The following is a 12,500-nucleotide window of genomic DNA, read 5'->3' on the forward strand; positions in this document are numbered from 1 at the left end:
TGTCAAGTGCCACACTCAAACTCTTCATAAGTCATAACATCGGAGCACAAAAAAATAGGACGGCACGAGACGTTTGCCGATACCGTGCGCTATATGTTCAGTTAGTACAGGCAGCGTCACCGCTCAAAAGAAACAGCCAGAGAAGAAAACAACAGCCCGAACACCGGCAATCCCCTGCTTTCCCTCCCTTTTAAACAATGCTCTGAGAAGTGCAGGCAAGATGCAACTCCCGCATTGAGCGTGGAGTTGGCTACTTCGATTAGATTTCATAGGCACGCGTGCGAGGGGAGAGTGAATGATGTGTGCCTGTTTAACCTGAGTGCAGGCGCGTCTTTTCAAATGGTCTGCTCAGCGCGGCCGCTAGACAGAGAGCGCGCTTTTCGGTCCATTCAGTAGATGTCTCCTTGTTTATTTTTTGGAACTAGGGATGTCTGTAACGTCCACGAAGACAATATCATCCACGTGAAAACGCCAAACGCCCGCAAACCGCTGTTCTGTCTACTTCTCACAGCGGCATTAAAAAAGTCCTCCACGAAATCCCAAACCAACAACCCTTCAAATAGGTGACAGCAAGCATGCACACATGAAATAACACTTCAGGGAGGGAGAAAATAGCTCTGCACTCATATTAAAGTGAAAAGGGGATTACATAAAATCTGTCCAGAAACCAAGAGGGCACATCAATAACTTCATTAATATTATGTTCATTTATGAAAATTACATTTATCATAAACTTGATAGCCTACTATGGTCTCCCTTTGTGATCAAAAACAGGCGTAATTTACAGTAGGCCTAAATAAGGTCTGTATGAGGTTGTTATTCACTGCTGATTCACCTTTCATTATTATTGATGTGTAGGCCTATATAGGCCTACAAATACATTTTCATATTGTGTTAAAATTGCATTTCTAACAGCTGTATTTTCAAATGTTCTCCCCCGAACCCACAGTAGATCACTTCCACACACCCATCTCAATAAGTAGCTCACATGTTGAAAAAGTCTGAGCACCCCTGCTCTAGCCACTAGGCCACGGCTGCCCAATGTAATGTAATGTAATGTAGCACAACACCATCCGCATCAGGGCACCACCGGCCTATCGGGACAAGTCTGGTATGCCAGATAGCCAGACAGCCAAACCCAAGGCAGGGTTGAACCCTGACTTCAGTTTGTTGAACTCTGTAACGAAAGGAAGAATTTGGGTTCTGTTGGGTTTGTGAGGAAGGATTTCTTTTGCCTGTCTGTGCCTCGTTCATCGATTTCGGAAAATCCCCTTGAGCAAAGACGAGACAGCCAGCATGATCCCATGTTGCGCAGTGTTTCCGAACCTAAGAAAATAACTGGAAGCTGTTCTAGATAAAAGCGTCAGCTAAAACGTCGTGTTATGCAATGGTTCTGTAATGTAGACGTTTAAAGTGTCTTCAGGATCCTGATAAATGAAGATTTAATGTACATTCCACTAAGGGGATGGAAGAGATGAGACGCCACAGGCAGTGCGTGTGTGTGTGTGTGTGTGTGTGCAGGGGCGCTGACAACTTTGGCTGGGACCGGGACAAAGCCCTCGGAAAGGGCCCCTCAGTCAATATATTCAATGTAATGAAGACCTAATTCTGGGCCACATCTCTCCCTGGGCCCGGGACAATTGACCCCTTTGTCCCCCCTCCCTATGTCAGCTTCCCTGTGTGTGTGCTGTGCGGACTCCAGCTCGATTTCAGGGCATGAATCAGCGGGGAGAGAGCGCGGAGTGGAGTCTGTCTGTCATTAATTATCACTGGGCTTGTTCTGGCAAACGCTGGATAAATAATGAATCAGAGAACACGAGATGTGTGCTCACACTGCGCAAATGTCATTACAGCACGTCTCCCGAGCACAGAGGAAGTCATCGTTAATATGGTAATATGCCCCCCCACGTTAGCCCCCCCCAAAGAAAATCGGAGCGTCACACACATACACTGTTTGTTTATGATTTCAAATTCAAGAGTTGTTTTTTTCTTCTCCCCTTTTTGTCTTCCCGTTATTCAAATCCATTAGTGGTTTCCATTAATTAACTCTGTTTATATCCTGGCCAATTTGTTTATGGGATAACGCTGTGTTTGTTTGTTTGTTTGTGTGTTCTGTATTAGCTGCACTGCACCTCAACCCAGCCTACTGCGCCCCACCTCCACCTCCAACCTCCAACCTCCAGCAGTTTTCCTGAGGCATTCATTTTAAATCTCCTCTCCTGTCTGTGTGCCCATTTAGCCCATTTCAGCCTGATGCTGTGTATACGTTGTTGGACCTTTGGCGCCTGAAGTTTTTTTTTTGTATATTAAATGTGGGTATGTTAGAACTGAATAAACACATTTCATGCAAAATGAGTGCTCTAGCTTTTACATGACTTATTTCATTTTTCTATGTGCTTCGGAGGCTGAGGTATTTCCCCTTTTCCTGAAAAGGGCGTTGGCACTCCGCAGGCATTTTTTGCAGGTGCCTTATGGCGGGCATACACTGCGATATGTTCAGTCGTGGGTATTACGCTCCTGCTCACACTGCACAAGGGAATTTCACGATTTAAAAGTTAACGTCTCACGTTTCATGTCCTCACACTATACGAGTCCACGGTCGGATGTGAGCAGAATGCTCACACTGTGGCACGACAGGCGTGTTTCGGGACTGCAGATGACAAAAACGAGGAGGGAACATGTGCACCTGAGGTAGATGTGAGGAAGCGCTCAAGAACAAATCATTTAGTGTGAAATAGGGTCGTAGCACTGCTTTAACTGTGCGATTTACTCACAAGGGACGACCAGGATTTCAAATAGTTTTGATTTTCTTGCGACCCTACAATTGCACGATCATGAGATGAAATCGCTTGTCGTTACCCTATGTACACTACACGATGCGAGACTCACGATTGACCTGCGATTGAGCAAGAAATCGGCCAGACTCCCAAAAAGTTGTGTGAGTGACAAATCGTGGCAAAATCGGGCAAAAAGTCACACAGTGTAAGCCCAGCTTTAGGCTAAAATGGGTTAAAGGAGACTGGAGGGGGGCATGCAATGCAGAGGTGAGGAGGGATTGTGGAGGAGGTCACTCACTTCAATTGACGTCTACTATGCGCCAGTGTGGCTCACTTACCAAGTAATTATTCTCAGTTACTAAGTAATTATTCTCATGACAAAAAAAGAGCAAATTGGCACTTGGTTTAATTCTGTAATTTAATTCCTTGATTAGGCACCATGTAAAATGTAAACCATATGTGAGCGATTGATTCCGAGTTAACCTGCTGACCCAACCCATGTAAAACATATATGTATACTGTAAATGATACAAAATTTGTAATTTGTGCATATTTGTAAGTTGCAAGCAAATTATGACAGTTATCACAGCGAGACAGCAGACAGCAAACATCATTCACAGTCAATTTCTCTAGGGTAGTTTCTGTAAAAAAAAAAAAAAAAAAAAGTCTTGTACTTTTGTCATATGAGAAATATGTATATATAAAAGTGTCCAAAATCATGAGAAAAGTCATTCACAAAGCAGTACAGATTATTGTATGTTTTTCTGGCATGGGAAACTGGCAGCACTCCAGTCAGAGCTGACCCGAACTGGTCTCAGCTGTCAATCAACTGCAACACCCTGATGGCCAGTTAGGCCTGTTTGGTGGGAACCAGGGCTGAACCAGGGCTGGTGGACTGGGGGTGAAATAAGGCCTGGGCACTTTTGGCTTAAATGGGCCCCTCATAATTAGCAGCGCTGAACTGACTCACCGGTGGGCCCTGCACGTTCGTCGATTTTCAGAAATGTTACAAAAAGAAAAAAAATATATATATATATATATATATTAGTGGTGGGCCGTTATCGGCGTTAACGTGCTGCGATAATGTGAGACTCTTGTCGCGCGATAAAGAAAATATCGCACGTTAATCTATTCTCAAAATATAGGTTTGGAGTTTGGGAATGCACGTCACCATAGAGTTTAATTGACAGGCGCTTTCAGACTGCGCTCCAGTCATTTCTCCTCTCCACCTGTTGCTTCAGCAGATACTACATATGAAGTGTTTGCATGCTGAAAACATTAATCCCTCTGCCGTGATAGGTGTTGTTTGAGTGCTTTTTCATACGTGGTAGACTAAAGAGACGTTATTGTTTGAGGTGAAGCATAGAGAGACATTATTGTGTGTGAGTAGGCTACCAGCCCGACATAGCCTACATTTCCTCACGCATTGCATGGAACACATAGCCTAAACAACTTCCAGATATCTTGCCTGTGCCATAATTGCAAAACATTCCGTGTGATATGCATTTTGAAGATTGTGAAACTGAAACTGTAAATATCTACACTCACTGAATGTTTGTGTTGCAATCGCGCACATTTGCAACTCAGTGAGATATTCTCATGTCAAACGGTAATAATCCTCGCGGTTGTCGCGCTTGATTTTTTTTTGCAAACTAAATTCACTTCGAGTTGTAACTCCTCTGGCGTTCTGACTCTGAAAACAACTGTCAGGTTTGGGCCAAATCGCCGTGTGCCAGTGCTGCAGGTTCTAGATAGCCAGTAGCCTGACTCTGCTGAGGGCTGCTGTGCCTACTGCACGAAGAGCTCCTCCCTCTCTTAAAGGAGCCGCTGCTATTTTTACCAGTCAGTGGCAGATTCTCTCTCTTTCTCTCTCTCTCTCTCTCTCTCTCTCTCTCTCTCTCTCTCTCCATTAGAAATGCTGAATTGTTGAGGTAATTTGTTTAAATAGCCTAAATGTTTGATAGATTTATCTGTATTTGCCTCTACAACTTATAGCGCTGCTCATTTAGAAATTTCAGTATCTTATGACTGTAAATGCTTCCTAACATATTGGACACAATTTAAACATATTGCAGTGATTTTTTTTCATCACCAAGTATCAACATAACCATTTTTTTGAAGATGAGATGCATTTTGGAGAAAAAAGATCAGCTCTGGTCTAATGCGCCATCTGTCTTGAGAAACCCCAAGGTTTTTTTTTCGGCATTATTTTGCTAGCGTGCCTATTCTGAATGAGCCATTTTGATATAGATTAATCTAGATTAATCTAGATTAATTTCATAATTACAGTGAGATTAATCTAGATTAAAAAAATTAATCTATGCCCACCCCTAATATATATATATATATATATATATATATATATATATATATATATATATACACTGTATATATATATATATACTGTATATATATATATATATATATATATATATATATATATATATATATATATATAATGTTACATATAAACATTATAATAGTATATATATATATATATATTGCCCGCTATGCCAGATGGCCAGTCCAGGCCTGGTGGGAATGTAAGGCTGGATTGAGCACAGCGGCTTTCTTTTTCCCACTTTTCAAGTCACTGCACCACCCATCTGTGTCACTGCGGTTTATACTCTGTAGTCACTGTGTATAGTACTGAGAGAGTATAGTATATAATCAGTCCCCATCATGCATAAACTTTAGGTAAATCCATTTCCATCGCACACCCGCAAAACCATTATAGCTGCGTAATGTTTTTAATGAGATCATAATTTTCTGCATCACACCACATAAAAAAGTGAAATGATCTTTTTCCCTTTCAAATGACTCCATAATCATCTAAATCATCGTGAAATAGCGTAGGGGTTAGGGTTAACCCAGGGTGGATGATTAGTTGGCCGTTACACAAAGCTGACAGCATTTATGGCGTCCCCTCTCCACCCTCCTCCTCCTCCTACTTCTCCTTCTCCTCCTCTGTCTTCTTCAGCTTGTAGTGCTCTTCCGGAAGATTCCTCAGTCTCTCGGCAGCCTGTGGACAGCAGAAGAGTCAGCTGTTAACATTTTAACATTATCCTCATCCATATGGTCATAACAGCACTAAGAAACACACAGGGTCATCAGTTGCTTTGCTATAATCAGGGGGCGAACAGGGCATTTGCCCCTGGGCCCAGAGCCCTCCTCCTATTAGAGGTGGAGGCCCTATTATGACCTTAGCAGGCCATATGTGGGGGCCTATCAGTGTTTTGCCCTGGGACCCTGTGTGCACTTGTTCCGCCACTGGCTATAATGCTGTATATTCCACACATATGTCACTAGAAAACCTCTAGGAGGGTTTGCAGTCACAATATTCCTACAGTACCAACCCTCCATCCCCATTTTGGTAATGGCACTGCACTACCATGTTAGTTTTCTTTTTGTGAGCACATTTTGTTTTCACAAATGGATATAACAGCTCAGCAGTCAGGCCCTGTGAGAAGTACGTAGCTGCCATAAACAAAGACAGTAACTACATACTTTGTCAATGCAAAGTACCTGTATGCTTTGTGTAAAAGCTTTAGCCTAGGAATTTACTATGACAACTCTTTCTCCTGTGACTTAATTCCCTACTTCCTTCTCTACGAAAATAACATGAACAAATCTGCTCTTTGCCAGGGCATTATGACAAATGTAAAAGGCCTTGTCCACAGTGTCAGTGTTTACGTAACTTTGACATTTCACTCCTTTTATTCTCACCACCAGCAATGGCACAATGGCACTGTGTGAAGAAGCAGCAGGTAACTACTATCTTGCTGGAAGACGGTGTGCTCTGGTCTACAATACAATGTTGTAAAATTCAGACAAAACAAAACTTCTTTAAAACACAATTGGATGCAAGAGTTTCAAGGTGTATGTCATTCCCACAGAACAGAGGGTTTTTTTATTTCTTGCATAGAGGCACATTCCACACATAGTAATTAAATGTTTTACACATAAAAGCAGTGGGGTTGCGAGTAGCCTCCACAATATAGTGAGCAGAGTGTTCTGAGAAGCATTTAATGTTCAAATGTTCATTTAATGTCCAGTAGTGGGTTTCACCTCACGGAAATAACTGCATATCCTCCTGAGACCCGGCCATTGGCGTTTGTCCACTGTAGTGGACAATACTTTGCTACATGTATCTCAAACAAACTTTATGCAACCTATTTCAATCTGGGATTACTGTAAACTAGACATTTAGGGCTTTACAGTGATACCACATTTGTGGGGGTTTGGCCTGTAAAACACCTGTAATCTGCTTCCAAAATGGCCGCCATTACACTAGCCAGATTTAATGGCCACAGGTGAAGGAAGTGATCATATTTTGGAAAAATGTATGATTCCATGTGTCCAAATGAATTTGTTTCATAAATGTAACACCCTAAACAAAATGCTAGTCAAGTTTCAGGATTATATTTTAATAACAACCCTTTCAAATCACACCTTCTTTTTCAATGTCCACTGTAGTGGACGTCGGGACTTACGACTTCTCATTTTTAACCAATTTCTACACTTTGGGAAACATGGGGCTGAGTGAGGTAAAAATGATTTTTCTCAGAATTTTTTTCCCCAAAAACTCAAACAAAGAGCTCTCAGGAGATGAGGGGAACCAGGGCCAGGGCCAGACAGTAGAATAGGAAGGTGAAAGGTCAGGCAAACATGTATCTGCCATTGAGTATCATGCACAGGAACACAACTGGCCTATGCCTACGACCCCTACTGCCAGAGATATATCCCTGAAACCCTTAAAATATCAGTTTAGCTACAGGTATTGCCATGTTGACCATTTGATACCTCCAAAATGTATCCATGTTCCTATTATGCTGCTCTAACACTCAAGATATGATCTAAATCTGTCCACCTGTTCTACGTTTAGGTTACCATACAAACAACAAGCCGGCCATCTTGAAAGTCAGCCATCTTGAAAGTGTTGGCCTTTGGAATTAAATAATTTCCATTACCTATTAGAGAATATTACCAAATAAGATTTTTTACAAATCTGTCCACCCATCCAATAACTATCTACCATGTTAATGCGAAATATCTAGATGCAGAGGATGCAGCAGACGTGGGACACAGGGTGGATACAGTGTCAACAGTCAAGGGAAAACCATAATTAATATTCCTGACATTTTATTTAATGGCAATAATCATGGTACTGACCATGAAATATGAATGAGAAGCAATACCATCAAGATCTCCCATATTCATAATGCTTACTTGGTCTCTCCTCATGCAATCCAAGTCAAGGGATGAATTCAAAGGATACTCAGTAGACACCAAAACACACAAGCACACATCTACAATACATTATTATTAATTTCATATGCTATTTTCTTGAGTGAATAAACCATAAAATCTTCCTTTGTCAGCTTTTGACGCTCCTATGGAGCAACTGTGGCCTAATTGGTCCACTGTAGCCTAGTGGTTAAAGAGTTGTTCTTGGGATTGGAAGCAGGGACGTGTTGTAGGCCTACCTGTAGTAAAAATGAAGAATGTGATCTCCTACACCCTTATCCATGGATCAAGCTTATTGAGAAATGCCCCACATTGTTCTATGAAGTTCATCCAATACTTTGTCAATAAATATGTGGGTCAGCAGCTGTTAAGTGTAATGTAATGTAAAGTTCAAATCCGGAAAGTAATATTTATTGAGGTTGTTCCATGACTCATTTGAAAGGATCCTTTTAAATCAAATTCACATTATGTGTTTTAATGATTTTAGCACTTTTAAAACTATTTTACTGTCTTAAATATAAACATATAGTCTAATTGAAAAGGGCAGTTCATAACGAAGTAATTCAGTAAATTAATGCATTAATTAACACAAATCTAGACGAACATAGTCCCGACGTCCACTACAGTGGACATGTCATAAAATAAATAGTAAATATTTTTTGGGGAAAAAAATGTTTTAGTCATGTTTTATTCCACCATAATAATCAAATTATGTAAAAAAAATCAAAATCCCAAAGCATTTTTTTTCCCCGGTTCTCAGGAGGGTCCAGCAGAAACACAGCGGTATTACACACGCACACGCACACGCAAACGCGCACGCGCGCACACACACACACACACACACACACACACACACACACACACACACACACACACACACACACACACACACGTAGTGGTATATCTCTCTCACACACGCAGACACACACAGTATACAGATACACACAGACACAGACACACACACAGACACAGGCACAGACACACACAGACACAACCATGTGTGATGTACGGTATAGTGTACATAGACAGACAAGGGTGTAGAGCAGTGGTTCCCAACCTATGGGTCGGGACCCAACCTATGGGTCACCAAAGATCCACAGAGGGTCGCGAATCCCTCTTGATTTTAAGGGGTTTCATTTTAAATAGACTACTACCATATATAGCCCATGTTGAATACATCACAAAGCATTTAACTAATAGGCTACAGTATATGCCTCGAAGCAACAAAATGTAAGTGCTACATTAAACATTTATTTTATATTTGACCGAAGACGAATTGAGGAATAAAATAACTAAACGTTTTCGCAAGAAACAGAGGGTATCATGTGACTCCCTCTTGTCCGGGCGTTTGCGTGGTTGGGTCACCAAAGCTTACAATGGTAAAAACATGGGTCCCTGAAGAAAAAGGTTGGGAACCGCTGGTGTAGAGTATACACTGAGATCCAGTTCCTGTGGATTCAACTGTTTTTGCAACCTCAAGGTCTACATAAAGGTTACAGGCATCTGGTTTCCAGGAAGTAAGGAATGATAATGAAAAAAAAACCCTGAAGTGTCTGCTCTACCTGTGCTGTCAATTCCTCTTGCAAAGGAGTACAGTACAGTGTGTTCCTGAAAGGCTTTCAATACATTTAAGTGCACAGTCACTACTATCCCACATGTCAGGACAATCTGAACACCAATTCAGCGCAATCTTATCTCTCCTCGTCCTCCTCTCTCTCTCTCAACATGAATCGAAGATCACCGAAGCAAGAATGAATCTTGCAGGCCTTTATTTATTTCTTCTACGTATTGACTGGCAAAGATTGAAAAGCAATGGACTCCAGACGGAGAGAGAGAGAGAGAGAGAGAGAGAGAGAGAGAGAGAGAGAGAGAGAGAGAGAGAGAGAGACAGAGGCGGAGAGAGAGAGAGAGAGAGAGAGAGAGACAGACAGAGAGAGAGAGAGAGGCGGAGAGAGAGAGAGAGAGAGAGAGAGAGAGAGAGAGAGAGAGAGAGAGAGAGAGAGAGAGAGAGAGAGAGAGAGAGAGAGACAGAGAGAACATAAATGTGCTGGACAGAAACAGGTAGCCCTGACCAAGAACAGAGTACTTCTACAGTAGGTGGGAGAATAAGAAGAGAAAAGGGAAATACAAGTCCCTCATCCTCTCTTGTGAACAGTGTTAAAAAGCTCCTCCTTTTATTCGTCTTCACAAAGCCAGGCTGTGATGAGAGAGGCCAGGGGCGGATCTAGCCATTTTGGGGCCCTAGGCGAAATATAATAATGGGGCCCTCAAAAGATATTATTTGACATTATTATATGGTGTGACGTCATCGGTCGAATGCTCCATTCATTTCAATGGGGCTCCCCAACGTTCGCACGTCTGTTATTTTTCGATAACGGACGGGTTGGTCTATAACAGACCGCTGTCAATGGCAACAAGACTTTTCACTGCTAAAGCGACTTTTCAACAAGACTCTAATCAGCTGCTGTGATAGACAACACCTGTTGTCCTGGCTACCTAGCTGTTGCCTAGCGGTGTTCCACAACGGCACTGTTTTGTTTTGCGCAGCAACAATCTTTTGACATTAAAAACTATAATAGACTTAACATTAAATAGGCCTAAAGAAATGTCCCCGCCATGTGTGAATCATTTAAGTATATCCATATAATAAGCGGGTTAACTTTCGGCGAGTCGGTCGCTTTGTGGAATAGCAGCACTTCAGAGAGAACAAGACCCCTCCGCTCCGCGTCGGGGTCTAAAGATTCTCTCTGTCGTGCTGCTATTCCACAGTAGCGACCTTCTCGCCGAACGTTAACCCTTACATAACATTTTGTGTTTGGGTGCTATTTTAATGTTCGTCTCCTATATTGATTACTTAACATAACTGCCAAATGAAGATCAAGCCTACTTTTTCTTTGTTGACCACAACTGGTGACTGGTGTGACAGTTGGGGCCCCTATGGAGGACAGGTTTGGTCGAGGCCCTAGGCAATTGCCTAGATTTGCCAAATGGAACGTCCGCCTCTGAGAGAGGCCTTTGTAGATGCCTTGTGCTTCACTCGTCGACTTTGGCGGGTATCAGTCTTTTATGAGCAGCTTTCTAAACTGCGATGAAACCCTCTCTGGTTGGACACAGAGAGCTCATCCTCCTTGTGGATAAAGAATCATCTCTTAGCAAAGTGTTCAGCTCTCAGTAGTAAAAGTCAGCAGCACTCCATGCTTCAACAAATGGCCGCTTGATTATCAAGGCCAGGGGGCTTTCTGTTGCATGTTGAGGCCTAGTGTAGTGTATGTATAGTCTCTGTACTCTAGCCGTATGCCGTGTCCAGACCAAGAGCGAACTACGCTGCCTGGCAGCCTTGAATTCGCTGTATTCGCTCCAGACGCAGCATTGACATGTTTGATTCAGCTAATCACATAACAGCTCTGGCTTGACAGCCTGGGACATTCGGAGATATGAACATTCCGATTGGTTTTCGCCGAACAGCGTCAGAGCGAATTCGCCTATAATTAGATTGAGTTTAATCGTCAAACTCTTCTCTGATCGCTCAAGAAGCTTCGCTCCTGGCAAATTGGCTCTGGTAGCTGAGGTCGCATGCCCTCCATAGAGAAATAATGACTTCCGTTGCTTCGTTCACTCCGTTTGCTCCTGGTCTGTACACGGCATTAGCCTATTCACAAAAAAGAAAATGGCAAATGACAAGTCCTGCTGAGGAGGATCGTCAGATAGTGAAGTGAAGTGAATCCCAACAGGGGAACTCCAACTCCCATTGTCATTGTGACACACCACTCCACTGCGCACTGCACAACACTGCGCACTGCACACAACCATGGGGGCCGCTAGTGGGGGAAAAGTGGTACAGATTCTAAGGGCCCAAACACTGATAGGGGCCCTTAAGGGGGCCCAAGCACTGAGAGGGGTCCTTAAGGGGGCCCAAAATTCGAATCTTTCATGGGGCCCAGCATTTCTGGCAGCGCCCCTGCACACAACAAAACTGCATTGATGGAAAAAATGCAAAAGGGAGCAGTGCGGCTGGACGGTACCATGACTGAACCAGATAGATATTTGTCCACATCTATCAAGGAAAAGGAAAAGTTACAACAAAAGGGAAAACTTGTCGAGGTGGACACTGCATGAGCCAGGGTCTTCGACACCAGAGCTGTCTAAAACGATTATTTTAAATGGCTCTGGTCTACACAATCTCTGATTGGCCCTGGCCGATACACATGGAAAAAAAAGACAGCAAATGAAAGAGTGTGTGTGAAGGCCGTCAGCGTGGTTTTGATGGTCAGGGACAGTACAGAGGTCTGGGAAAGGGAGAGGTAGCACAGCTGGTGTTTACAACTACAATACAACAAAGCACACATGGACGAGGCTTTTAAAAGTACACTCATGCGCGCACACACAAAAACACACATACCGTAGTTGCACAAAGCACGACGCACACACGATACACACAAATGCACGCATGCACGCACGCACACACACAAACAGGCG

General features: G+C 42.8%; 1 protein-coding gene across 1 annotated transcript in view; it reads right to left on the reverse strand.

Annotated features, from left to right (window-relative positions):
- Positions 1-5,304: 5,304 nt before the first annotated feature.
- Positions 5,305-12,500, reverse strand: part of LOC134457868 (galactose-1-phosphate uridylyltransferase-like) — a 77,542-nt gene continuing 70,346 nt past the window's right edge. The window contains exon 3 of the mRNA XM_063209854.1: positions 5,305-5,799. Coding sequence (XP_063065924.1) covers positions 5,725-5,799 — 75 coding nt within the window. The 3' untranslated portion in view covers positions 5,305-5,724. The remainder of the gene's footprint in view (positions 5,800-12,500) is intronic.

Source organism: Engraulis encrasicolus, chromosome 11 (assembly GCF_034702125.1).
Source record: "Engraulis encrasicolus isolate BLACKSEA-1 chromosome 11, IST_EnEncr_1.0, whole genome shotgun sequence".
Classification (NCBI taxonomy): Eukaryota; Metazoa; Chordata; class Actinopteri; order Clupeiformes; family Engraulidae; genus Engraulis; species Engraulis encrasicolus.